The sequence below is a fragment of the Antechinus flavipes genome, chromosome 4, assembly GCF_016432865.1.
Source record: "Antechinus flavipes isolate AdamAnt ecotype Samford, QLD, Australia chromosome 4, AdamAnt_v2, whole genome shotgun sequence".
NCBI lineage: Eukaryota > Metazoa > Chordata > Mammalia > Dasyuromorphia > Dasyuridae > Antechinus > Antechinus flavipes.
The window spans coordinates 73408302-73435966 of NC_067401.1; the positions used below are offsets into that span (position 1 = coordinate 73408302).

Below are 27665 nucleotides of genomic sequence, written 5' to 3' on the forward strand. Positions count from 1 at the left end.
TAGGTGATACAGTGATAGAGTGCTGAGCCTGGAGTCCAACTATGACCTCAGATACTTCCTGGTTACGTGATCTCTCCCTCAGTACATTCATCTGTAAAAACAAAGATTAAAAATAGCCACTACTGCGGCAGCTAGGTGGTGCAGTGGTTAGAGCACCAGTCCTGAAGTCAGGAGGAGTTCAATTCTGCCCTTAGACACCCTGGGCAACTCACTTAACCCCAACTGCCTCACTGGGAGAGTGAGAAACAGCTCCTATTTCCCAGGATTGTTGTGAGGATTCAATGAGATGATATTTGTGGGAAAAAAAAGTGTATTATGAAATAATTTTTACACCTTACCTATCACATCCTGGGTGCTAGATTGCTCCTTATTATTACTGCTCTTAGCTCCAATCTGTAGGTTTGATGACTTGAGTTCACTGAAGGCCCCTTGGAACCTTTTCCCCTCCATACTTATTTGGTATTTCAAGATTTTCAAGATTTCAGGATTGACAGAGAGATGGGGAAGTAGAAAACAGTAGAACTTTATCCATTCCAGGCTGAAAGGGAGAAACTAAAGCGTTTTCCAAAAGCAGAAAACTCTCAGAAAGGACTCTTGTAGGGGGCAGTCAGTTTGGCATAAAAACATACGGCTGGTTTTTTAAGACCTTCCCTTTCCTCTATCATAAATGTCTTACAGACCTCCTGAAACCCAGGTAACAGCCCAGACCAAGGAACGGCAGTTGATGGCAACCGGGAATTTTTTAATGGATTGCTTTCCTTTCCAAAATGCAATTTGAGGTAGTGATGGCATTTCCTAAGCAAACAATGACTCGGGGTTTTGTTTTGTTCTGTTTTGTTTTCGGTATCTGTTGCCCTTGCAAGAATTTCCCAAAAAAAACAAACTTGCCGGGACAGGAAGAAAACATTCACGTGGTGCTGGCAGTGAGAGAGCCCTTCAGGAAATGAGCCCAAGTAGTTAATGGGCTGAGGAAACCCGAGGCAGTTTGGCAGCCCCAGTGCAGAGAAGGACGGGCCTCTGGAAAGAGCTGCCATCTCAAGTCTTCACCATCTTGTCTCGCTTGAATGGGCACGACTTGAAAGGAAGAACCTTGGTGAAGAGTGTCCAGGATGGTGAAGGCCACATGAGGAACAGCTGAAGGAACTGGGAGATGTTTAGCCAAAACAAGAGAAAAGCCCTGGGGGACATGCTGAGTACTTTCAAATGAGAGAGACAGAGACAGAGACAGAGAGACACAGACCCAGAGACAGAGAGAAGACAGTGAGACAGAGAAAGACAGAGACAGAGAGACACAGACCCAGAGACAAAGAGACAGACAGAGACAAAGAGAGAGAGAAAAAGGTATGAAATAGGAAGGAAGGAAGGGAGAAATAAAAAAAAAAAGAAAGATTCATCTGATGGTGATAATGAGAATAGATTATATTTGCCCATCATGTTATAGTTTACAAAGTCTTACATTATCTATGGATCATAGAGCAGGAGATAAAAAAGGTCTCCATCTAATCATCCTATTCTACATAGGAGAAACTGAGTTAAATGGCATAAAAATAGATTTGAATCCTCTAGAACTCTTCATTATATCATGTTGTCTCCCCATAGATCATAGATTTAAAACTGCGTTAGAGATGGACTGGTACAATCTCCACAATTTACAGATGGGCAAACTGAGGCTTGGTGATGTTAATTGATTTGTCCAAGGTCATATAAGTAGTCACACCAGAATCAGGACTGGAACACAAGTACTGAGGTCAAACCTATCCCTCTTTCCACTAGAATCTAAGGCCCTTGGATTAGGAATTATTTTATTCAACACACTTGTATCCCCAGGACCCAGCACAGTGCCTGGCACATAATAGGCACTTAGTGACAATAGCTGATAGTTATATAGCATTTATGTATGTGCTGAATGCTTTACAATTTTTATCTCACTTGATCCTCAACAATCCCAGGAAGTAGGTTTTTTACATTTTATTTACATTTACGTTTTACAGGTGTGGAAACTGATCAATACTAATTAATAAAACAACTCCCTCATTTTACAGATGAGACCACTGAGGCCTGGACTGATGAAATAACTTGCCTGTGATCCCAGAACCACTGTCAGAGCTGGAATTCAAATGCAGACCCTCTCACTTCTCATTCGTTGTTCTTTAACAATACCACATGGCCCTTGAGTTAATAAAAGACAAACTTCTTCAGTTTTTAACCAACATGACTTTTAGGAGCTAGATGAATGGATGTTCCAGTTTCCTCACTATTTGTTCTTTCTTGATGGCTCTGGTCCTAAATTATGGCTAAGATGATCATCGTAGTCATTTGGACCCCAGCTGACGGTGAGAATTGGGCTTAAAACAGTTCAAATGTCCCAAAGACCCTTCCCATCAAACTCCATTAAGCACTAGGAAGAACTCACTCTCCTTAGTGCTGGAATTGGCTCTAGGGAACCTGGCCCAGGATCCTTTGGAGCAAGGAGGGCTCTTCATTTCCAAAATGTCCCCGTGGCACAGAGCCCTGAGCACAGATGGAGTCAAACAGTGTCGTATTTCATTTGCCACCTCTTTGAAAGAGCAAGGACATGCCAGAGACAGCCTGTGATCTTACCCAAGGAATGGTCTCCAAATGCAGAGTGCATAGGAATACTTTTTGTTTACTAAATATATATAACATATTATGCATAATATTATATATAATTATGTATATATAAAAATACATGGAAATATATACATTTAGTATATTATATCATAATGTAGTATATAATATAATGTGAGATATGTTATATATGCATTATATGTATAATATGTATAAACTACATTAAGTTATAAGTCATATTATATAAACCATATATAATTATACAATATATTTGTATTCTATGATATTTACACAAAACACAATTTATATCTTGTAATGTATTAGTATAATATGTTACATCTAATACAAATTTATAAATATATATTATAGAATAAAAATATATTGTATTACATAAAAGTTATATAAATTATATAATTATTATGCTCTGGGTGAATATATACAAATATATCTAAATTTTACTTCTGTCTGCACATATCTCCATTCCCCACTTACAGTAAAATATAAGGTCTTTGAGGGCGAGAACTAATTTTTTTGGTCTTGCATCTAGAGTGCTTGCAACTCTAGCACAATGCTGGGTGCAGCAACAAACCCTTCTTGAATTAAATCAAATGACACGGTACAATACACAATAATAATAATAGATTGCATAAATCCAAGTATCCCTTCTAAGGCAGTTTGAATTTCTAAAGCACTACAGTGTCTCATCTTCCCCTTCCTGATGAGCATCATTTACCATCAATGCAGACTTACAAGACAGTTAAGTTGTACCATAATACATATACCTGGAGTCAAAAAAGATTCATCTTCCTGAGTTCAAATATAGCCTCTTATGTAATATAATGTAGCCTGTGTGCCCCTGGGTAAGTCATTCATCCTTATTTGTTTCAATGTCCTCACCTATAAAATGAACTGGAAAGAAAATGGCAACCCCTCTAGTATCTTTGGCAAGAAAAGCTCAAATGAAGAATCAGATAAGACTGAAAAACAGCTGTATTTCTTCAATTTCTCCAATCTTACTCTCAAAAATTCTATTTATCCTGTGAATTAGCATTTCCCCATTCTTTTCCCTTACCATTCTCACCCGCTTGCAGACACCACTAGCTATCACTGAAGTAAGGAAAATACATATTTATCTACAGCAAATATGACTGACTTTTTAAGAGATTAATATTCCCATCAACCAATAAGGAAAGTGAGAAGAAAGATTCTGGATGGTAAATGGATCTAAGTGTCACCACATGATTTCTTTATGACCCATGACATGAGTTTATGTCCATTTCAGCAGATACAAAGATGGGTCTGTCACATGACTATATTTTCTAATTTGCTTAACCTCATACAGTGTTCATTGTTTCAGTTCATAAGCTGTCAATATTCAAGAATTTGGATGTTAGTATGAGGTAGATTTAAAATAAGCAAGAGCATATCTTGGGAACTCTATTTATCACACTCAATTGGGTGTAGAAGTTAGGTGGTAGGTAAAAAGCACAATAAGGAAACCCTTGTCCCCTCCCCCCCATTTTTTTCAAAACAATGTGTTATTAATACTAATTTGTAGATTTATGGGGAAAGTAGTCCTAGATCACTAGGAGATATACCTGTTGGCATTGTTCAGGCATAGCTCATTCTAGAAATTTAGGTCCCAGAAATAGGAGATTTTCAGTTGGGGGTTCTTGGAACACAATTTCCCTAAATAAAAACTACTAGCACTAAATCTACTGAGAGTTGGAGAAATTTATGAGATGAAAAGAGAGAGAGAAGCAAAATAAAATGAAAAAAGGGGCAGGAGGGAGAAAGAAAAAGGAAAGAAAAGGAGGGAGAAAAGAAGGAAAGGAAGAAGGAAGGAAAGAAAGAAGGAAGGAAAGTAGGAAGATAGGAAGGAAGGAAGGAAGGAGGAAGGGAGGAAAGAAGGAAGAAAAGAAGGAAGGAAGGAAAGAAGGAAGGAAGAAAGGAAGGAAGGAAGGAAAGAAAGAAGGAAGGAAGGAAGGTAGGAAGGAAGGAAGGAAGGTAGGAAGGTAGAAAGGTAGGAAGGAAGGAAGGAAGGTAGGAAGGTAGGAAGGTAGGAAGGTAGGAAGGAAGGAAGGTAGGAAGGTAGAAAGGTAGGAAGGAAGGAAGGAAGGTAGGAAGGTAGGAAGGAAGGAAAGTAGGAAGATAGGAAGGTAGGAAGGAAGGAAGGTAGGAAGGTAGGAAGGAAGGAAGGAAGGTAGGAAGGTAGGAAGGAAGGAAGGAAGGTAGGAAGGTAGGAAGGAAGGAAGGAAGGAAGGAAGGTAGGAAGGAAGGAAGGTAGGAAGGAAGGAAGGAAGGAAGGAAGGTAGGTAGGAAGGAAGGAAGGTAGGAAGGAAGGAAGGAAGGAAGGAAGGAAGGAAGGAAGGAAGGAAGGTAGGAAGATAGGAAGGAAGGAAGGTAGGAAGGAAGGAGGTAGGAAGGTAGGAAGGAAGGAAGGTAGGAAGGTAGGAAGGAAGGAAAGTAGGAAGATAGGAATGTAGGAAGGAAGGAAGGAAGGTAGGAAGGAAGGAAGGAGGTAGGAAGGTAGGAAGGAAGGAAGGTAGGAAGGTAGGAAGGTAGGAAGGTAGGAAGGAAGGAAGGTAGGAAGGTAGGAAGGAAGGAAGGAAGGTAGGAAGGAAGGAAGGTAGGAAGGTAGGAAGGAAGGAAGGAAGGTAGGAAGGAGGAAGGTAGGAAGGTAGGAAGGAAGGAAGGAAGGTAGGAAGGAAGGAAGGAGAAGAGGGAGGAAGGAAGGAAGGAAAGGAGGAAGGAGAAGAGGGAGGAAGGAAGGAAGGAAAGGAGGAAGGGAGGGAGGGAGGAAGGAAGGAAGGAAAGGAGAGAGGGAGGAAGGAACTATTTTAAGTCCCTTGAACCAACGGAGAAAAAAAGACACAAATGAACGAAAGGGAAATGAGAAAGGGACAGTATCTGTAACTTGGAACTCCTGTCTATTCCTTGGTGGCTTTCTTGATCTATGATGATCACTTTTAATCAGTAGTAAACTGCCTTCATCCCGAGTGCCTCGGCTGTGATTGGCCAGCTAGGCCCCGCCCTCTCTGCCCCTCCCCGGTTTACTCTGCTCCCCGTGTGAGTGCATCTGCTTGCTCGGTCCCCCAGTGTGCGATGTTCTCCCATTAGAATGTAAGTTTCTCGAGAGCCGGGGCTATCCGGCCGCAGGCCGGCACTTAGCCCAGTGCCCAGTGCATAGCGAGTACTTCCCAAACGCTTCCTTTATCTCTGTGGGGGCAGGAGGAGCAGCAGCCTGAGCATTTCCAGCCAGATGTGTCTCTGCCTGAACTATGAGACCAAAGGCTTATTTTACCAGATGATCAGAATGAGGTAAAAGAGACCCGGTCTCCTGTGATATCCCCAATGAGAAACACCTCAGGAAAACCCGGCAAAGACCCTTTTTTTTGTTTTGTTCACACTCAACTTCAATCCATTCCCCCATCCTGTAGCAATGAACATCATGTCCAACCGCCAAGACTTTGGGTCCTCTAGAATACAGCATGGTAAGGCAGAAAGAGCCTTGGATTTGGAGTCAGAGGTTCTGGGTTCAAATCCACACTTCATCTATTGTTTTTCTGAGTTAGTTTCATCCTCTGTAAGATGAGAGAACTGGACTCAATGACCCCTGAAGACCTATTTCAGCTCTACTTCTATGATTGTATAGATGGTCCCCAGCTTGAGAACTGTCAGAGAATAGAGTTTAATGGGCTCTCTAGTAGTGACCAAAACTTTCCTACGTTGGGGAGTTGGAAACAGGTTCCATCCTCACTGTTCCTACACAAGCAGTGGGGCAAGAATAAGGCTAAAACTCTGAGTATGATTAAACACAAGTCGAGGGATGTAAATTATAACCTTAGGGAATGGGATGGCTGCCCCAGTAGCAGTTGCTAAAGCAGTATTGTCAAAACTAGGACCACAAGCTAACACCCAGTCAAAGGGGTAAGTCTTTCTCTTATCTCCCTCTCTGTATCTCCTCTGTCTCACTCTTGTCTATCTCTCTCCTTGTTTCTCCATCTTTCTGTCTCTGTTTCTTTCTGTCTTTTTCCATCTCTCTCTCTCTCTCTCTCTCTCTCTCCTTGTCTCTCTATCTATCTCTATGTCTCAATCTGTGTCTCTCTCTCTCTCTCTGAAGAAGAATGTTTCTTAGCTTCAAAACTTTTGAAATTCTGCCTCTCACTTAGTTATCATTCTCTCCCACCAATTAGGGCAGCCTTCACCAAATGCCTGAGGTTTGAAACCCAGATACAAGGTTGCACTCAGGGAGGGATTAGGAAATGCAAAGCAGAGCCAATCGACAAATATTTATTAAGCATGAACTATAACTACTCCCTAAGAGTGCTTTTCCTTTCCTTGGGCCCCACCCTTGACGTCTCAGTCTTGACACCAGATGCTTTTTCCTCTAAGTGAAAGAAGACTTGAGAGGAAACCACTAAGCAGAGGTTTTGCACTTTTTTGTTGCAGTAGTAACCAAAAGACCCATCCTTGTAAGTATTACTTTGCCTCTGCAGAAGGTTTGCATTCAAATGCATGAACCCTGTGGGAGACCAGAGACTCCAGGCTGCTGTCTCCCTCCTCTCCATGACATTAGAAAGCCCAGAGCATGGCAGAGTTAGCTGCCAGTCCAGCAAGACGGCCCTGGCCAGATAATGTGAAAAAAAAACAACATCAAGTGACTGCAAAGAGATTCTGAAAATGCTGATGCAAAAGGGATAGGGCTCAGGCCCCAGGAGGCTTCAGTCATCAGAGCCCCAGTGAGAGAACATTGAGACAAGGAAGCAGAGATCACAAAGAGCCAGCATGGCTTCATCAAGAACAGGCCAGGCCAGACTAACCTTCTATGACAAGGAAACTAGTCTGATGGAGGGGAATGTGGGAGATAATCTATATTTGGGATTTTCCATTCTTTACTGATTCAGATTTGAGGCTGGTCCTTCTTGGAATGAACCCGGCATAACTGCTGATCTGAAATGTCCTGCAGATAAATTCCAATTAGATTGGATTTCCACCAGCTTCCCCCAGCCTGCCCAACCCCACAGAAGTGCTATGTTTCAGAGGAACGAACAGCAGAACCAAAGCCCGTGTCAAGGACACCTAGATACCTTTCCAGCTGATCCTGCAGTTTCAATTATCTTGGTCTCCTTCACAAACATAATCCATAGCATAACTGACTCAGGTGAGGCTGGAAGGGCCTGTGAAAACTGACCAGCCAAAGGAAGACTCTTACCTTCTGAGCACCCTGGGCAAAATGGTCCAGAAGAAAAGCCTCTCTCTACAGTCTCCAGTGGAGTGGGTATCATCTCAAGAGAATAGTTATTCCTAATTTTAGAGGGGATTTGGAAATCTGGAATGTTACTGTCATCATCGTCATCTCTTCTCTTCCTCCTTCTTTTTCTAATTTTTTTCTTCTTCTTCTCTTCTTCCTTCTCCTTTTTCTTCCTTCCTTTCTTCCTACTTCTTTTCCAGCTTCTCTTTCACCTCTTTCTATTTCTTTTTCCTCTTTCTACTTTTCCTCCTTTTTCTACTTCTCTCCCTCCTCTTTCTCCTCCTCTTCCTTCTCCTTTTCCTCTTTCTACTTCTTCTTTCTCTTTCTCCTCCTCCTTTCTACAACTTCTCCCCATCTTTCTACTCCTCTTTTTCCTCTTCTTTTTCTCCTCTTTTTTACTGTTCCCTCCTCCTCTTTATTCATTTCTTCCTTTTCCTTCTCTTTCAACTCCTCTTCTTTTTTCTTCTTTCTGCTCTCCCTCCTTTTTCTTCTTTCTTCTCCTCCTTTTCCTCTTTCTACTTCTACTTCTCTTTCTAATCCTCCTCCTCTCTACTTTTCCTTCTTCTCCTCTTTCTACTTCTTGTTCTCCTTTCTCTTTCTACAACTCCTTTTTCTATTTCTCCTTTCTAATTTTTTTCCTCTCTCTTCTCCTCTTTTTATTTCTACTCCTCTTCTTTCTACTTCTACTCCTACTTCTTCTCTTTTTCTTTCTACTCCTCCTCCTCCTCTTCCTTCTCCTCTTTCTTCTCCTCCTCCTCCCAATTTAGGAATTGCTTACATGCATGCATATGCAACTGCTGAAGTCATCTATTAGATCATCTTAATTTCCCTCTGGAATAACCCTCAGCACTACCAGTGTCATTATCAGACTGAATATATTCCTAATAGATAATAGAGCAAATCAGCTTAGACTGCCAGGAGCAGCCTGAATCAGGATGACTCATCTTTCTGAGTTCAAATCTACCATCAGACACTTCCTAGCTGTGTGACAGGGCAAGTCACTTCACTCTATGTGCCTCAGTTCCTTCATCTGTAAAATGAGCTGGAGATGGAAAGACAAGCTACTCCAGTGTCTTTGCTAAGAAAACCCCAAATGGGGCCATGAAGAGTTAGACACAACTGAAAAAGACCGAACAACAACCAAATTCCTGGGTTCGCTCTGTCCAGAGATAAGAGGCTGGTGTGACCCCCGTGGGAATACTCTCTTCCAACAGAGACTGTTGAAAGCCCCCAGTTGCTACATGCGTAATGTGCAATGGCAAACTCAGCTCCCGTGTCCACATGTGAAGCTTCCCCAGCTCCTGGGGGACAGAACAAAGATTTCTCATCTAAGATTCTGGAAGCCCCTCCAGAGGGGGAAAAGATTGGAAGAAGGTCCCTCCAAGTCAACAAACAGGGCTGTCCCCTCTATGGGTGTGGAGTTCTGCCTCTTTCCCCTGGCCCCAAGCTGGGACTGGGACACCCTGGGGAAAGGGCTGCAGCTGGCTCAGTCTTATTTTTTGGCAACATTTTCTATTCCAGGAACACTAAGTGAGATTAATGGACTTGATAATCAACTCTGGGCTGTGTCAGATGATCAATAGGAAAGGGACAATTTACAAGCTTTGAAATGTTTATGAAGCAGGATTGAAAGTTCATATAGGGCCACTTAATCCCCCCTTCCCAATAATGCTAGAGGCTTAAGGTCACTTTGGTGCCAACCAAAATCATTTGGCAAGCAAAGATCAGGTTTTCACTCCCATAAGCCCTGGCCATGTGGCTGTACCCCACCATACACACACACACACACACACACACACACACACACACACACACACACACACACCATTCCTCAATACTGGGCCCCGTGGCTATTGAATTAACTTTGAGTAGTTTTTTTAGAGAGGAAGGGCAGTTTCCCCATCTCTCCCAGGCTAGAAGTTCAGGGGCCATCCATCCCCTAATGTTCAGCATTAATCTGCCCGCTTTTTCTCACCTGGTCTGGTTAACCCCTCCTCAGACTGCTGGGCCGACTCTCCCTCTTGGAAATTTATCATGATGGTGGCAGACTAATGGGGTCAGCCAATCAGCTTAGCCCCCGGCAGCTCAGAACTCCCTCCCTCCCATCAGCCTCAGCTCCTAATAGGTGGGATCACAGATGTGCACCACTACGCCCAATTTCAGAGTTGTTGATGATGATGATGTAGTTTTAACCTAGTAGGATTAATGCTAACCATCTAATGTTTTCTTCTACCTCAGGAAAACATACAAGACTTTGTAAGGTCAGAGATTTTGAAGAGGAAGGGACCTCCACAGCCCTCCTTCATTTTACAGATGAGGCTAGGCTATTGGGGCCCAAGGTGTCAGAGATGAAATATTAAACATCAACCCAGAATTTTAACTCAGAATCCAAAACTAATATTCTTTTCACGAGACATTCTGGTTTTCCATCCTCTGCTTTGCCATCCACCCTACAACTGAACTTTCTTTCATGTCCTCCCAATTTGAGTGGGAGCTTCTTGAAAGCTGGAACCATCTTACTTTTTCCCATTTCTATTCTTAGTAATTAGCATAATGCCCAGCACAGTGAAAGTATTTAATAAATGTATTTTCAATCATTTCACTCATTCATGTCCCGGTAATTGTCAAAGGTGGGTTTTAGTATATTCTACTACCAGATGCACCATACCTCCCACTGCGCCATACTGCATCCCAGTATATCATCTAACAAAGGATGATCAGGTGGAACTAGGTTTGGCCACCAGAAAACCCAGCTCCACTGGTTCACAGCAAAGCATCTGGACAGAAAGGAGATCGCTCTCTACTCCCTGGTTTCAACTCTTGCACAAAGGTATTTCTCTAAAAATTTAACATTTAGCGTTTTGGAAATTATATTCTCTGAATACAATGTCTTCTATTATTAATAGATTAATTATAATTAATGAATATTATTATATTAATATAACACATGTATTATAGATAATTATATAGTAATATAGTATGTATTATATATAATTAATTATATAGTGATATATCTTATATATAATTAATTATATGGTAATATAACATATAATATGTAATTAATATAAAATTATGAATATGCTTTTTTGAAATGGAAATTTATTGTTACATATTTTGAATCCTCCTTTTTGTCCTATTATACATATGACATTTTCTTTTTTTTTTCCTATTTTGTATTTAAGTTTAAAAAAGAAAATTGTATTCTTCCCACCTCTGACCCTTATTATTTGTGTGACATTGAGAGAGTGATTTCACTTTCCTGGGCCTCAGTTTCCTCGTCTATAAAATGAAGGAATTGATTCAGATGACTTCTAGGGTCCTTTCTAACACTAGATCTGTGGTTGCCCTCATTCCACCCTCCCCTTAACTAATCTATTCATTCCACCCAGAATAAAACAAAAGTTTGGAAGGATTTGCCCAAAGCTAAGGAGAAGCTCAAAGATCAAAACCAAGATGAGAATTCAAGTCCTTGCTGGTCCTATGGTCTTGGGATCACTGGACCACATTTCCCCTCTAATTATGAAGAACAGCCGAGAGGGAGATACCAAAAGGGCCAAAGCCTACAAGTATCTCCTTGGTGAGAGGATGCCTTAAAAAATAAAGCACTAATTGTGCGATCCATCCAAAGAGCCAAGAGGGGAAGGGAAGGAAAACTGAAGGGATATGATACTTTGCAATGCTTAAAACATCAATAGGAAACTGTACTTGGGATTACAAGGGGGTGAGGTAAGGGGTCGGGTGGGGAGGGGAGGTTATGGAGGCTGAAATAATGTAGTGGATAAGAAATCTTGTCAAGAGATCGGCGACCCCAGACACGAGGAGCCATTACCATATACGTTACCACAAAGCCACGGCGAGGAGGAATGCCCCGGAAGCAGAGCAGGGAGGACCAGAGGCTGCTGCGCCAGCCCGTGAGAGTTTACCTTGAAGATACTCTTCAGAGGCATGGTCCCATGAGAGAACCGATGGACAAAGATGGTCTCAATCAATCGTTTGATGTAGTGGGAAGAATGGCAGATACATGCCAGACTGGAAAAGACAAGATAAAAGGGTTGGGGTTTTTTAATGATAAATAAAGACAATCCAAATTTATGTATAGTGCTTTAAAGTTTGTTAAATGCTTTATATAAATGCTGCAGCTAGAGAGGTGGTAGATAATCAAATGTTGGACTTAGAAGTGAGGATATCTGAGTTACTAACTATTAGTATGATACTGGGCAAGTCAGACTCAGTTTTCCCATATATGAAATGGGGATAATAACAGCACCTAATAGAGTTGTTATGGGGCTCAAGTGAAATAATATAGGTAAAAGGCTTTGGGAACTTTAAAGTACAATATAAATTATATTATTGTTATTAGTATTTTTCTCAATCGAGTCTCATAAAAACCCTTTGATGTGGAATATAAATATTGTTATTGACATTTCTACACACGATATCAAGCTGCCTCTCTGAAATCATAACAAAACTTATAATTCATAAATCATAACAAAATTTAACATTCATAAAGCACTTTTAAGGTTTACAAAGAACTTTCCACAGGCATTATATCATTGGAGCCCCAAGAAGACGCTACTATCCTCCTTTCACAAATAAAGAAACTGAGGTAGACAAGAGAGTAAATGACTTACCCCAGATCACACAACAACTAAACGCTAAAGGTAGGATCTTCAGATCCCAGGCTTTTCTGTTTCTGAGTCCAGCACTCTGTTCATGGAGCCACGCTAACATTTCCCCATTTTGAAAGGCAGAGACTGTCTTGCTTTTGTATTTGAATCATCAGAGCTTAGTATAGTTCCTGGCATATAGAAAGGGTTTAATAAGGGTATCTTCATTCATTTATGCTCTCTCAAGAGACAGCTATTGAAAATTATCTGGAGTCAAAGTCAGAAAATTAGTATCATTTCTAATAAACCTTCTTGGCTTCCCAAATAGTTCCCAAAGAACTTTTGTTTTTATGGGTTATGTCTATTAATACTTGCCATTTTTGAAATGAAAAAAAAAACCAGTATCATTATGAAAATAGTTTTGACTACACAGACCCCCTAAAAGGGGTCTTGGGAACCCCCAAGTTCTTCAGGCTCTGAGAACTCCTGAACTCTAGAATTAATAAATTCTTGTCAAGTGATTTAGTGAGTAGAGTGCTATATCTGGAGTCAGGAAGACTCACTTCAGATGTTCAATAGCTGTGTGAACCTAGGCAAGTCCCTTAAATCTATATGTGCCTTTGTTTCCTCATCTAGATTCAATAGCCCCCTAAGGTACCATCCAGCTCTAAGTTTATGATCCGATGATCTATGGCTGTTTGACTGATTGGCATTCCTAATAAGACTCACTTGACCACAGGAAGTCTCCTTGACATGAGTTTCTTTTCCAGGCCATAGACAAAAGGCATTCGGAGGTAAAACAAGAGGTAGACGAAGAGTGAGCCTGCATATTCGATCAAAAACACCTGCAAAAGAAGAGAGAGTTTCATAACACAAGCCCCTCTTGGTGGTCCCATTGCTGATAATTCTCATTTATATGGAGATCACCATCTTGATGACCAAGAAGGAAAGAGATGAGGAATTCACAAGTATTGGAAGGGTTTCTATTTTTAAGTCAACAAAGTCATCATTTCGTCCCCTCTAAAAGATGATGACCCCCTAACGAATGAATCAAGACATTTCTAGCCACGAACTCCTCAGAAACATCAAGCTTCCATTTAAAGCAGTAATCAGGGCAAAGATCATAAATTTGGTATCAAAGTTATCCTCAAATTAACTTTTTAAGACAAATCAAATTGGAGAGGAGGAGTGGTGGGAAAGAGCCCTCAGCGTGAGAGAGGGACCTTGGACCCTTGATATTTGATCCTATGACCTTATGATACAAGATCTTGAAAAGAGCCACTTTGAGGAGAATCAGCATAGGATCAAGCCAATAAAAAGCTCACATCAGTAAAAAGCAAGAGTGAGGAGGAGGCGACACACTATCTGGTTACTATTTTAACAAATTTTGCTAACTTTCCATCGGGTTTAGGTGTTTCTAATGGCCAGGAACACAAGTGCTGCTGGCGTCCTCTAAATTTCAGCACCTTGGGACAAAGTTCCATTGATAAGCCTTAGTTAAGCCTTCAGACAGCTGGGTGGTGTAGTGGATAGAGTGCCATGTCTGGAGTCAGGAAGATTCATTTTCCTAAGTTCAAATTTGGCCTCAGACATTAGCTGTGTGACACTGGGCAAGTCACTTAACCTTACTGGCCTCAGTTTCTCCATCTGTAAAATGAGCTAGAAGGGGAAATGGCAAGCCTTTCTAGTATCTTTGCCAAGAAAAGTTGGACATGATTGAAAAATGACTGAACAACAACTAGGTAAAGCTTTTGATTCCATTAGCTTTGCCCTATGTTCAAAGGTGGCAGCGATAAAATGTGAGAGCCTTCCTCATAACAGCTCTTATCCTTCAGAAATGCTGGCAGTCCCCTGAAGTTTCCACCACCACAGGGGGAGGGAGGGAGGAAGGGAGAGAAAAAAAAGGGGGAAAGGGGAGGTGGAAGGGGGAGAGGGAGAGGAAGGGAGAGACAGGCAAGCAGGCAAGCAGAGAAAGAGACAAAGAAAAAGATGGAGAAGAAAGAGGGGTAGAAAGAGAAAGGGAGGGAGGGAGAGAGGGAGAGAGAAAGAGAAAGAGAGACAGAGAAAGAGAGATAGAGACAGAGACTGACAGAAACAGAGATAGAGACAGAGAAGAGAGACAGACAGATTCAGAGACAGACAGAAATAGAGTCATAGAGAGAGAGAGAGACAGAGACAGAGAGACAGAGAGGAAGGAAGAGCTTATTGGAGGTGATCCAAGTTTTACTTTGGGAGGAGAGAGAAGCTAGAAGAATTCCAAAGGGGTCCTCAACTTTTCCTGCCTGAGAGAGAAGGGAGCAGAGGCCAGAGGGACTTTTATTGTGTTCACACTGTTTGAAGTAGGTTCAAGACTGAGGGGCCTGTGAAGAAAGGCAGGAGGCAGGATTGGTTCTGGCCTGGCTGTCCAACTGCAACTCTCTTAAGACATGGTTAACCAGGAGGATTAAGGGATTCACAAGCCCACCCTGCTTTAAATCACTCGGGGGCAATAGGGAGAAGCTACTCAGAGATGGAAGCTTGAATCTTGGTCCCCTGGCTTTAGAATCAAATCTTATTGGAGCAAACCAAATTAAACCTTGGTCTCTCCCTCCCTCCCTCTCCCCAGCGCTACAGCGAGAAAATGTATAAAATGGAAGCCTTCTCTGAGCATCTCTCCCTCCCCTCATTGACTTACCATGGTCCAGCCGATCTGTGGCCCCAAGTCTTTGAAATAGAGGGTGGCTGTTGTGCCGACCGGGAGTCTTTGCAGGATCTCCTCATTCCTCAAGGCTTTTCCCTCTGAGAAGAAAAGATACTCATCTGGGTGAGGGCAAGAGAAAGGAAAGGGACTGGAGAAAGAGCCACAGCCAGAGGCCCATAACAGGCTCTGGAAATGCGCCGGTACATGTTTGATTCCTCGAGAACTTTCCCGACTGCCACAGCCTCCTGGGCTGATGCTTGGAGGAAACGTTTGACGATACTTGCACTAGAAATGTTACTCAGAGGAAGCTAGCTGGATCCCTGTACCTGGTGTCAGAAGACCCGAATTCAAACCCAGTTTCAGATACTTACTAACCATATACCCTAGGAAATAACAATAACTAACATTTATATATAATATACAATGTACCAGGCATTGTGCTAAGCACTTTACAATTGTTATCTAGTTAGATCTTCACAATCCTGCTACTGTTATTTCCATTTATAAATGAGGAAACTAAGGTGAATAGAGAATTTTAATGACTTGCCCAGGGTCACATAACTAGTAAATGTCTGAGGCCAGATTTGAATTTAGCGATTCCTGACTTCAGCTCGGGTATTTTATCCACTGTGCCTCTTAAATCATTTAACCCATCAGCCTAAGTTTCATCATCTATGAAATAACTGTTTCTGCCTCCCTGAGTTGTTGTGAGGATAAACTGAGATATTAGTTGTAAAGCATTTTGCAAATTTTATAGAACATAAAATGATAGCTATTATCATTATTATTGCTATGAAGAAGAAAGAGGAAAAGGAGGAGGAGAGAAGGAGGAGGAGGAGAGAAGAAAAGGAAGGGGGGAAGAGAAGAAAAGAAGGAGGAAGAAGAGAGAAGTAAGAGGAGGAGAAGGAAAGAAGGAGGAGGAGAAGGAGGAGGAGGAGGAGAAAGAGCAGGAGGAGGAGAAGGAGAAAAAGGAAGAGGAGGAGGAAAAGGAGAAGGAAGAGAACAAGAATGAGAAGGAGGAAAAGAAGAAAAAATTTCATTTTCATTCAAGACTACAAGAGCAAGCATAGAATCCCTGGATGCAATTTTCAAAATCCATCTATGTCACCCTGAGCTTGAACAAGAATCTCCATCCAGGTTTTGATTTTTTCTTATTTTGGGGACTTTATTTCTCTATCTTGCCCAGGTTATAAGCTCATGGGCCTGTGCCTACTATTGAAAAGCACAGGAGCTTTGGTCTGTTCCATTTCTAACATGGGCAGGTCTGCCCCTTCCTGCCTTCCTGCCTTCCTCCCTACCTGCCTTCTACAATCAGGATTAAGTGATAACCTTGCCCAGGGTCACACAGCTAGTAAGTGTTTGAGGCCACATTTGAATTCAGGTCCTCCTGACTCTAAGACTGGTGCTTTATACATCGCATTACCTAGCTGCCCTTTAGCCTGCTGATCCCCTGCTCCAGCGGCTCCTACTGAGGCTGGACTTGGTGAGGGCATCTATTAGCTTTAGCCTGACTACAGTTTAGGACTCCTGAGTTCAAGCAATCCACTAGCCTCTGTCTCTTCAATAACAGTAACTATGGGCATGAGCCATCACTCCTGGCCCAGACTTTTCTGAAAGACTTTCATTGAAGAACTCATCCCTTTCTAAGATAGCCCTTTCCACTTTGGTATCATTCTAATTATTAGGAGGTCTTTCCCAACATAGAGGTGTAATCTGCTTCCCATCATCCTCCCTGGTTCCCTTCTTCAGATCCTTGAAGATGACAATCCTGGTCTTCCCTAAGTCTCTTCCAGGTTAATTATTCTCAGTTCCTTTGACTGTTACTTTATAGCATGAGTTCCAGGCCTTTCATTATCCTGGGTGCCCAACATCTGGGCATTTTCCAGTTTATCAGTTTATCAATTTCTAAAGTGCCAGTGCCCAGAACTAGGTATGGCCTGGTGAGAGCAAAGTACCATGAGACTATCCTCTTGATTATATTAACTTTTTTTGGCTCCCCTATCCCATGTTGACAAGTATTGGGCTCAAAGTCCATTGGATTCCCAGATTTTTTTCAATTAAATTGTTGCCTAACCATGTTTCCTTTGTGGAATTGTATCCTTTCAGTAACTGGCTTTTAATGAAGTTATCATTGGATTTTTCATCTCTGTGCCTTTCCATGTGCTGTCCCTCAAACCTGAAATATTCCTCCTCCTCCCCTCTGCTCAAAGGATGCCTCCATTAAGAAGTTTTTGCCAAAGAAATAGATTAGTGGATCAGTGGAAAAGGCTAGGCTCACAAGACAGAATAGTCAATTATAGCAATCTAGTGTTTGACAAACCCAAAGCCCCTAACTTCTGGGAAAAGAATTCATTATTTGATAAAAACTGCTGGGATAATTGGAAATTAGTATGGCAGAAATTAGGCATGGACCCACACTTAACACCATATACCAAGATAAGATCAAAATGGGTCTATGACCTAGGCATAAAGAACGAGATTATAAATAAATTAGAGGAACATAGAATAGTTTATCTCTCATACTTGTGGAGGAGAAAGAAATTTGTGACCAAAGATGAACTAGAGACCATTACTGATCACAGAATAGAAAATTTCGATTACATCAAATTAAAAAGCCTTTGTACAAATAAAACTAATGCAAACAAGATTAGAAGGGAAGCAACAAACTGGGAAAACATTTTCACAGTTAAAGGTTCTGATAAAGGCCTCATTTCCAAAATATATAGAGAACTGACTCAAATTTATAAGAAATCAAGCCATTCTCCAATTGATAAAGGGTCAAAGGATATGAACAGACAATTTTCAGAGGATGAGATTGAAACTATTACCACTCATATGAAAGAGTGTTCCAAATCATTATTGATCAGAGAAATGCAAATTAAGACAACTCTGAGATACCACTACACACCTGTCAGATTGGCTAAGATGACAGGAAAAAATAATGATGAATGTTGGAGGGGATGCGGGAAAACTGGGACACTAATGCATTGTTGGTGGAGTTGTGAACGAATCCAACCATTCTGGAGAGCAATCTGGAATTATGCCCAAAAAATTATCAAAATGTGCATATCCTTTGATCCAGCAGAGTTTCTATTGGGCTTATATCCCAAAGAAATACTAAAGAAGGGAAAGGGACCTGTATGTGCCAAAATGTTTGTAGCAGCCCTGTTTGTAGTGGCTAGAAACTGGAAAATGAATGGATGCCCATCAATTGGAGAATGGCTGGGTAAATTATGGTATATGAATGTTATGGAATATTATTGTTCTGTAAGAAATGACCAGCAGGATGAATACAGAGAGGCTTGGAGAGACCTACATGAACTGATGCTAAGTGAAATGAGCAGAACCAGGAGATCATTATACACTTCGACAACGATATTGTATGAGGACATATTTTGATGGAAGTGGATTTCTTTGACAAAGAGACCTGAGTTTCAATTGATAAATGATGGACAAAAGCAGCTACACCCAAAGAAAGAACACTGGGAAACGAATGTGAACTATCTGCATTTTTGTTTTTCTTCCCGGATTATTTATACCTTCTGAATCCAATTCTCCCTACGCAACAAGAGAACTGTTCGGTTCTGCAAACATATATTGTATCTAGGATATACTACAACATATCCAACATATAAAGGACTGCTTGCCATCTAGGGGAGGGGGTGGAGGGAGGGAGGGGAAAAAAATCGGAACAGAAATGAGTGTCAATATAATGTAATTATTAAATAAAAAATTTAAAAAAAAAAAAAGAAGTTTTTGCCAATTAGCTTGTTATTAGTTTTCCTCCAACCTTTAAAATTACTGTGTATTTATTTTCCATATAATTTGCATTTACTTAACTCTATATATGTTGGTTTTCTCCCATAATAATAATAACTAATATCTGTGTATCAATTTAAGGTTTGCTAAGTTCTTTACACATATTATCTAATTTGATCCTCACAAAATTCAAAGTAGTTGCTATTATCTCCATTTGTTTCCTTCAGTTGGGGAAACAGACTGAGAAAAATTCAGCATCACATAGCAAATCAATTTCTAAGATAGGATTTGAACTCAAGTCTCATGACTTCAAGGGTAGGGGAGGAAAGGAATAAGCATTTATGAAAAATCTACTATATGGGGGCAGTTTAGGTGTTTTTACTGACCATGAATACAAGTGTTGCTAGCACCCTCTAAATTTCAACCTTGGGACAAAGTTCCAGTTGACAAGCCCTAATTAAACCTTTTAGTAGCTAGGTAAATAGAGTCTCACGTCTTGAGTCAAGAAGATTCAAATTCCTGAATTCAAAACTGGCCTCAGACACTTACTAGCTGTGTGGTCCTGGATAAGTTACTTATTTCTGTTGCCTGTTTCAATTTCCTCACCTGCAAAATGAGCAAACTACTTCAGTATCTCTGCTAAGGAAACTCCAAATGGTGTAATGCATGGGACACAACCGAAAAACAACCACAAACAAGCACCTACTATATGTTAGACAGTGTTACAGATACTGTTTTACACATATGATCTCATTTAATCCTCACAATAATCCTGGAAAGTATTATTTCCAGATTATAGTTAGGAATCTGAGGTAACTTGTCCAAAATCACACAGCTTGTGTGTGAAGTCACTTTTGAATGCAAGACTTCCCGACTTCAAGCCCAAATCTCTACCCACTGCACCAGCAAGCTGCCTCTGAGGGCAGTGTGCTAGCCACCATGCCAACTAGCTGCCTAGTAGACTATAAGTTCCTTGAGGACAGGGACTATTTTACTTTTGTCTTTGCATCTTCAGCACCTAGAACAGAGCTTGGCAAATAATAGACCTTTTGTAAGTATTAACAGAATTTAATTCAATACCCAGGTGCCTGCTTTTTCAGCAGATTGGGCTCCCAATGCAATTGTAAATTGAGCCTGGAAGAGACCATAGAGACCATTCCTTCCTTTCAGAATATAATATCAATAATAAAATATAGTTATATGATTATGATGATTATCTTATCTAATGCATATGACACTATATTCCAGGCACTATGCTAAGAGCTTTACAACTATTATCTTATCTGTTACTAGATTTTTTTAAATTACAAGACTGGAGGCAGATCTTCAATGGACATGGAGAAGAAACTAACATTTACCATCGCGATTATCAGCATCCATTAAAAGGTAATCTTGGAGGGCAAAGATTGTTTCTGTCTTTCTTTGTCTCCCATGTTGCCATATATTAAATACTTCATTGGTTCTTGTTGACTTGATTGATTTTAGAAATAAATTAACTGAAATTCGGAGAAGCTATGACTGGTCTATTGTCATGAGACTAGTGAGTACGAGAAGCAGGATTTAAATCCTAGTCTCTTCTGCCTCCTAAATCCAAACCTCATTCCATAAGACCACTGGCATCTTGGACAGATGGTGGAGGGAAAGACTAGAGACTCACACTCATTCCATTAAGCATCATCCCTAATAAGCAAGCACTGCACCTTGTTGCCACTACCAGAGCTAGCACTTTGTTCACACAAAAAACTCTTCTGAAGCTCATGGTGTTGGACTTATGCCCTCCCTTCCCAAATGCTTCCTAAAATGATGTTTGATTGCCTTATACTTACTGGGATCTAGTCTCATTGACTGTCTTGCTGGATACCATTGAGGATCTGAAAGGGAATCAATAACAAGAAATGTCAAACATGTACATAAACAAATACAAGCAAAATAAAGACAAAGTGATGGAAGAGTAAGAGGCATTAGCAGCTCCACAGCTGCTCCCAAGTCCAAGCCTCATTCCATAAGACCACTGGCATCTTGGAAAGATGGTGGAGGGAAAGAGAATAATCATTCCATTAAGCATCATCCCTAATAAGCAAGCATGCACCTTGTTGCCACCACCAGAGCTAGCACTTTGTTCACATGAAAAACTCTTGTTTGTATCTATTGCAATTGATACCTCTATAACAGAGGTGGAATTCTTGGCTGGGACTAAGTAGATAACACTGGCTATACCCCTCTTCAGAAAGATGAGTTTTACAGGAAAAAGCAGCTGTGGAGCTAGCAAAAACTTTGGTAAGAAGTATTTAATTTGAGTTTTGAAAGACATTAGATGGCATAGTGAATAGAGCAACAGTCCTGAAGTCAGGAATATCTGAGTTCAAATTTGGCTTCAGACAATTGATATTTCCTAGCTGTGTGACTTTGGCAAGTCATTTAACTCCAACTGTCTCAGCAAAAATTAAATAAGTAAATAAAACATAGTTTTTTTTTAAAAAAAAGAACATATTCAATATGAGAATTAGGGTAGTTGCTTAAAACTCACATTAGGCTTAAGTAAAATTAAAATACCATTATAGTTGGCTTAAATAATTGCTTTTAGATGTATAAATAAAAAAGAAAATCATTTTAAGACATATTACCACTTAGAATTTTTTACTTTCAAAGTTTGTTTCTAAATTAGGTAGGTCTTTCTCTTAAACAGGGGTAGGGATATCCGGCCTAAGGGCCATATATGAGCCACAAAATCATTTGCTAAGGTAACCACAAGCTGAAAGCTAAATACAACCACCTTCTGCTGCTTGAATTCTATAAGATGATAATTTTGAATGGCCTATAAATGATGCTTATATATCTACATCTGTAGATATGGTATAAGCTCCAAATGACCCATGGCAGGAAAAAAGTTTCCCCACTTCTGCTCTAAACAAATCAATAAAATTATCATTTTCATCAGTATAGGAGACAGTTATAATGAATGGTTTGTCTATGCTTGGTTTACTTCAGAAAATATACATAGTACTTACAAAATTTATGGAACATCAATCTGATGTCATTGATTGAGGCATGTGGTTCAACCTAAGAATCAGAAGTATTTGCAATTAGTAAATTAACTAAGAGATGTCTTTTAATTAGGGCACACATAGTCAGTTTCCTGCAACATGACTCAAATCTAAAGACTTGGATATTTTCCAAGATTGGTAATGGAAAAATATGGTTTTCCTCCCTGGGGGATTCAAATTAATCAAATGATTCAAATTCTTTAAGGTATAAAGTTGGCTCAAGTGAATCTTCCCAGGATTTAATCTAGAAGCAAAAATGTGGCTGGACTAGGAAGGCTAAAAGACTTGTTTGTATCTATTGCAATTGATACCTCTGTAACAGAGGTGGAGTTCTTGGCTGGGACTAAATAGATAAAACTGGCTAGACCACTCTTCAGAAAGATGAGTTTTACAGGAAACAAGGCTTTTTAAAGAAGTATAAAATACAGAGCCATAACCATAATGAGATAACTGGGGCTTTGTCCCTGAACATCAACAATCTAGAAAAATATTTTTCCTCTCTGCAGGGGGTTCTTCTAGAGCCATGGGAATCCAGCTCCTCTCCTGCTGGTCTACTAGCCTTCCCCTTACTACCCATCCCCTATCCCAGTCTGTCCTTGGAGACTGATCTCTATGAATATCCTGCCCCTACTTGAATTTTTCTCAAGATTCAGAATTCTTAGTCACAGATTTGATGAAGTGACATTTTAGTGACATTTTCATGGATTCATTGTATTTACCTTATCCAGAAAGCATAGTTGTTTCTTTGTCTTGTAGTCAAGGATTTCCACCTGTGGGGGAGAGAGAAAACAGAAAGAACCCCACTTATTATCAGTACCTTGCTAATTATCTCACCCACTCAACCTGTCAAATATATGAAAACTTGTCTTAGGAACTCTTCATATATGCTTTGAGGTGGAGTAGTAATAAGTAAAAAGCCATGTCGGGTGATATGGAGTGCCACCTGGCAAGACAAAAATCCTCATTTGGTTCTACATAGAGTCTGTATGTGTGTGTGTGTGTGTGTGTGTGTGTGTGTGTGTGTGTGTGCCCACATGCAGGGTACTAAAAAAAAACATAGAAAAAAATTTCTGCTATTTCTTCTATAGTCTTCCATAGCTCTGTGTACCTGTTTGGTTTTTTAAGTGTTCATTGGAACTCTAGAAAGTCATTCAAATCTCATGCATACCAATCCACTCCCTACCCACATTCTATCAATGTAGTAGGGTTAATATATCATATCTACTATAAAATTCCCAATAGGTCAAAGCCCTTGGAATGCCTTCTCTCTTCCACTTAGCCAAATCTTACTGGTTTTTTCAGCCACTTTCTTTAGGAAAGTGAATTAACTCTTCTGTTGGGCACTGAAAAGTCCTTCACTATTGAAAAAGTATGTACTAAGTGCCTGGTCCGTGCGAGGCACTGTCCTAGGTGCTGAAAATTATATGGAAACAAAAATAGAACAGGTCCTGCCCCAATCTATCTTCCCAGTCTCATTGTACATGACTTCCTTTCCTGTACTCAGTTTAGTCAAACTAGCCTTCTTCCTCTTCTTCATACAAGACATATGGCAAGGGGTTCCTATCTCCTGTATGTTTGCATTTACTGTACTCCATTCCTAGAATGCACTCCTTTCTACACTTCTACTTCTAAGCCTCTCAAGTCTCTTTCAAGACTCACTTTAAGCATTACTTCTACATGAAAACTCTTTAGACTCTTCCATTCAGCAGTGCCTTCCCTTGTGTCCTGTTGTCCCTTTTATCTTTTCTCAGTTCTTGACACAGAGTAGACTCTTAATAAATGTTTGTAAATCAATTGAATGTATTTCTATAGGCATTAAGGAATATAAAACATATTTCCTCACCATGATCCTAGAACGTAGTTAGATATTTTTGTAAATCAGGAAAACAAGGTTTAGAGAAGTTAAATGACTTGTGTAGGACTACATAACTCCTAAATGTCAGGATGGAATTAGACCCCAAATCTACTAATTCTGAAACCAGGACTCTTCCTTCTTGTCATCCTTCCTTGAGGATGGAAACTATACTATTTCATAATATCATCGATTTAGAGATAAAAGAAATTTCAGAGATCATCAAATCTAATTGCCTCATTTTTCAGATGAGGAAAGTGAACCAGCAGAGGTTAAATGTTTTGCTTAGGTCACACGGGGAAGGAAGTAGCAGAGCCAGGATTTGAATTCAAATGGAAACTGAGGCCAGGAGAAGTTAAATGTCTCACCCAGAAGACATAGGCAAAGAAGGAAGAAGGGGCAGGATTTGAATTCAGGTCTCAGGATTCCATATTCATCATTCTTTTTTCTGTCATGGTACCCCCCTGTCTTTCTTAGGCAGGATCTCCAGAACTGGCTGTCCCTTGTATTCAGTTCCTCCACAGTGCCTTACACAGAAGATTCTTTTAAATAAACATTCAATGAATTGGAACTCAATGAATTGGATTGGACTGAATTGAATTTGATTGAATATTCTGAGGCAACATGAATCCTGCTAAGAACAAATAGTCCTAGACCACCCTCTTCACATGCCTCCAGATTCTGGGATTCTATCCAGTGCCATAAGGCACATTCTCAGTCACCCTGGCAAAGCCAAACTGCTAGAGATCTATTTATAGCCAAAAGCTGAAGTTGCTCACCTATGCACTCACCTGAAGAGCAATACAAAGTGGCCTCACTTAGCTTCCCACCATTCAGGCTTGTCTCACAGCTGCTGCCTCTGCCTCCTCTGTCCTTGCTAGATTCTCAGACATGTGTTTTGGTTCATTAACCCCAATTCTGCCAGTAAAATAGCCTGTTTGGTAGCCCCAGAATTGGACTTCCTGTTTTCAAGGGATCTGACAAAACACTATGATCACTATGACTTTTAATAGGTGGCCTGAAGGAATACCCGAGAATGAGGGCAGCCAATGTGCTAGGCTCTAGGGCTGACACTACAAGTTGTGGGAGAAGGGGTGCTGTCTATTTCAGAGATGTCAAACTCAGACTACAAAACTCCCAGTATGCAGGAATCAAATTAAGATGGAATTGGGAAATGTTTAACAAAATGGAAATACAACATATTGTACAGCAACTGACTTAAACTTGTAAATTTATTTCAATATGTGATCCTCAAGGATCTCATTTCATTGAGTGAAACAGTACTGGTCTTCATGGCATGATTTCTGCGGGGGAGGGGGTGATTTATGCCTGAAATTCCACAAAATTTCATTTCTTTTGCTTAAGCCAAAGAGAAGTAATTTATATTCTGCTGTGATGCTGTTGAAGTAAGAACAACAGAATGAAGTTCAGAAAGTCCAAGATCTATTTCCTACCCTGCTGTTCCTTTTCTATATGACCTCCAGCAAGGTGTTCAACTTCTCTGGACCTCAGTTTACTCATCTATAAAATAAGTGGATAGTGCTAATGACCTTTAATAATAATAATAGCTAGCATCTATAAAGCACTTTAGTGTTTACAAAGCACTTATATCATTTGATCTTCACAACAACCCTATGAGATACAGATATGAGATAGATATTATTACTATTCCCATTTTGCAGACAAGGAAACTGAGGGAGTTTAAGTCACTTGGCCAGGATCACAAAACTAAAAAGTATATGAGGCAGGATTTCACTTGTGTCATCTAGTACTCTGTATAGCATGCCGTCTAACTGTCTTTAAAATTACCCCAAAAGATGAACTAATCCATCATATGCATGAAAAGGAAGACTTTATATGTGAGTAGATGTGACTGCCCAACTTCTGCCTAACAATCCTTAATACAAGAGGACCCAGAAAAGTATAGTGAAAAGAGCAGTGTCTCTGGAGTCATGGAATCTGTGTTCAAATCCTCCCACTAATGCTTAACTTCTGTGGTTAAATATTCACTAGTATCCTCCTGTGTCTATCAAAGTCAATAATATTAGATCTGGTGCATAGATCCAGCTCATCAGGATCTTTGGGAATTCTTCCTTCATTCTCAAAGAAGACCAATAACATCACAAGTGTGATATCTTAACTTGCTCATTTATTGGATTTGAATGAAGTAGAACAGAGCAAAATTGATGACCCTGCTCTCTCCTCCACTATCATGTAGTATTTTAATTGTCCCTTTCAGGTATATGTCACCTGAAAATCAATTTAGCCTTCATGGAATTAATTTATAAAAATATTAAACAGAGAAGAGTCAAGAACAGGTACTACACTTAAAGGTTTCCCTCTAGTATGACATTAATTAAATGATCACTCTTTTTGAGGTTCGGGAACTTAATTGTTTCTGAAACCAACTAATTCTACTGCAATCTAGCCCTTATCTTTCCAACTTTTCCACGAGTCTATCATAAGAGAGTAGAAAAAATGACTGGCCGAAATCCACACTTACTGTCTGCAACATTGCCTGATCAATGGCAGTTTTAAAACAAGATAATTAGAGTAAGTCTGACATGACTATGACCTCTTCTTGAAAAAGCCATGCTTGTCCTTCCCAATTGATGCTTCCTTTCTAAATGTTTATAATATAATCCCTTTTATTTTCAGTTTTTTGCAAGAAGCCAAAATCAAACCATTGGTCCACAAGATGAAGACCCTAGCCCTCTTCCACATTTTAACAGTCAGGAGAATATTTGTCTGGCTCCAGTTCTACCATACTTCTTTCATTCTCCACAATTTTTAAGAGGTCACTGGCAATAGCTCAGCAGTCATATCTACTGGGTTTTTCAGGTCTTAGCAATGCAGTTTATCTGGGCTTGACATGAACCTTGAATTCATTGTTAAAACAATAATAATAATAATCATTATTAACAATAGTATTATTGCCTGGATCTAGTGACTTATAACAGTGTTAAAATGTACACACTATTCATTCATCTTTGGTTCTAATTTACTGTTAGCCATTTTAATTCTATCCTTCCCAGGCTCAAGATCACTCTTCATAGACAAAACAAAAAGCATATGAATTAAACATTTTTGTTTTCTTTCCATTAACCATCTTCTACAAGAAGTAGTCCTATCTCATTCATTTTTTTTCTTAGTTTCAATATAGTTTTAAAGGGTCTTTTGTTGTGACTATCCATTAGCCTCAGTTGTTTCAATGTGATTTTTCTAAAATGGTGCCAATCTCTTGTTTTTATCTTATCTGCCCCCTTTTTCCTGTCTTCTATACATTTTTTAAAACTCTAAGTTGGCCAGTGAGTTACCTGTGTAGTCACATCAGTCTCTTGGATAAATGCTTTTTTCCTCTTTAAAATAGTTGTTATGTCGACAGAATTTCCCCCGAAAGGAATTCCCATCCTTTGGGAGATATAATTTCCCTCCAAACCTTAGGATTTTAACCCTAGATTTTCTCTGAATTTTTAGAAATCTCAAATCTTTCCTAAAGCTAGTATACATTTTAGAGTATGTCTTGCTTTCTTCTTATTATCTGTCCTGAGCTCTAAGATGAAAGGATCACTTCCTTTTTAGGTTCCAATTGTTTCTACTTCAACTTTCTACTACAACAATCATTTTCTCTTTGTTGATCAAAATCAGATCTAAAACTCTAACCTTTGGAAGAATGAAGAAGTCCCTTGGAGCTCTATATGGGGTTATTAAAATCCTTCCCAAGAGTTCCTGAAAGACATTGTAGTGGTGATCAAAAGCACTCATCTATTACCCATGCAGTCTAATTGCTGTTGTCACATAAAAATGAGCTGGATTCTGCTCGCAGTGGAAAGGGGATTAGGGGCCACTCACTCCCTATGTGACTTCAGCTCAATCATTA

The 27665-nt window shown here is 40.0% G+C and overlaps 2 protein-coding genes across 3 annotated transcripts in view; both read right to left on the reverse strand.

Annotated features, from left to right (window-relative positions):
• The window catches only part of ABCD3 (ATP binding cassette subfamily D member 3), a 609690-nt gene that overhangs the window by 559702 nt on the left and 22323 nt on the right, over positions 1-27665 (reverse strand). The window lies entirely within an intron of this gene.
• The window catches only part of LOC127559488 (very-long-chain enoyl-CoA reductase-like), an 81114-nt gene that overhangs the window by 15411 nt on the left and 38038 nt on the right, over positions 1-27665 (reverse strand). For both annotated transcript variants that reach the window (XM_051993313.1, XM_051993311.1), the window contains exons 2-7: positions 22653-22703; positions 21898-21949; positions 20716-20760; positions 15125-15228; positions 13180-13295; positions 11767-11872 (exon numbers count right to left, since the gene is read on the reverse strand). In XM_051993313.1, coding sequence (XP_051849273.1) covers positions 11767-11872; positions 13180-13295; positions 15125-15228; positions 20716-20760; positions 21898-21949; positions 22653-22703 — 474 coding nt within the window. The remainder of the gene's footprint in view (positions 1-11766; positions 11873-13179; positions 13296-15124; positions 15229-20715; positions 20761-21897; positions 21950-22652; positions 22704-27665) is intronic.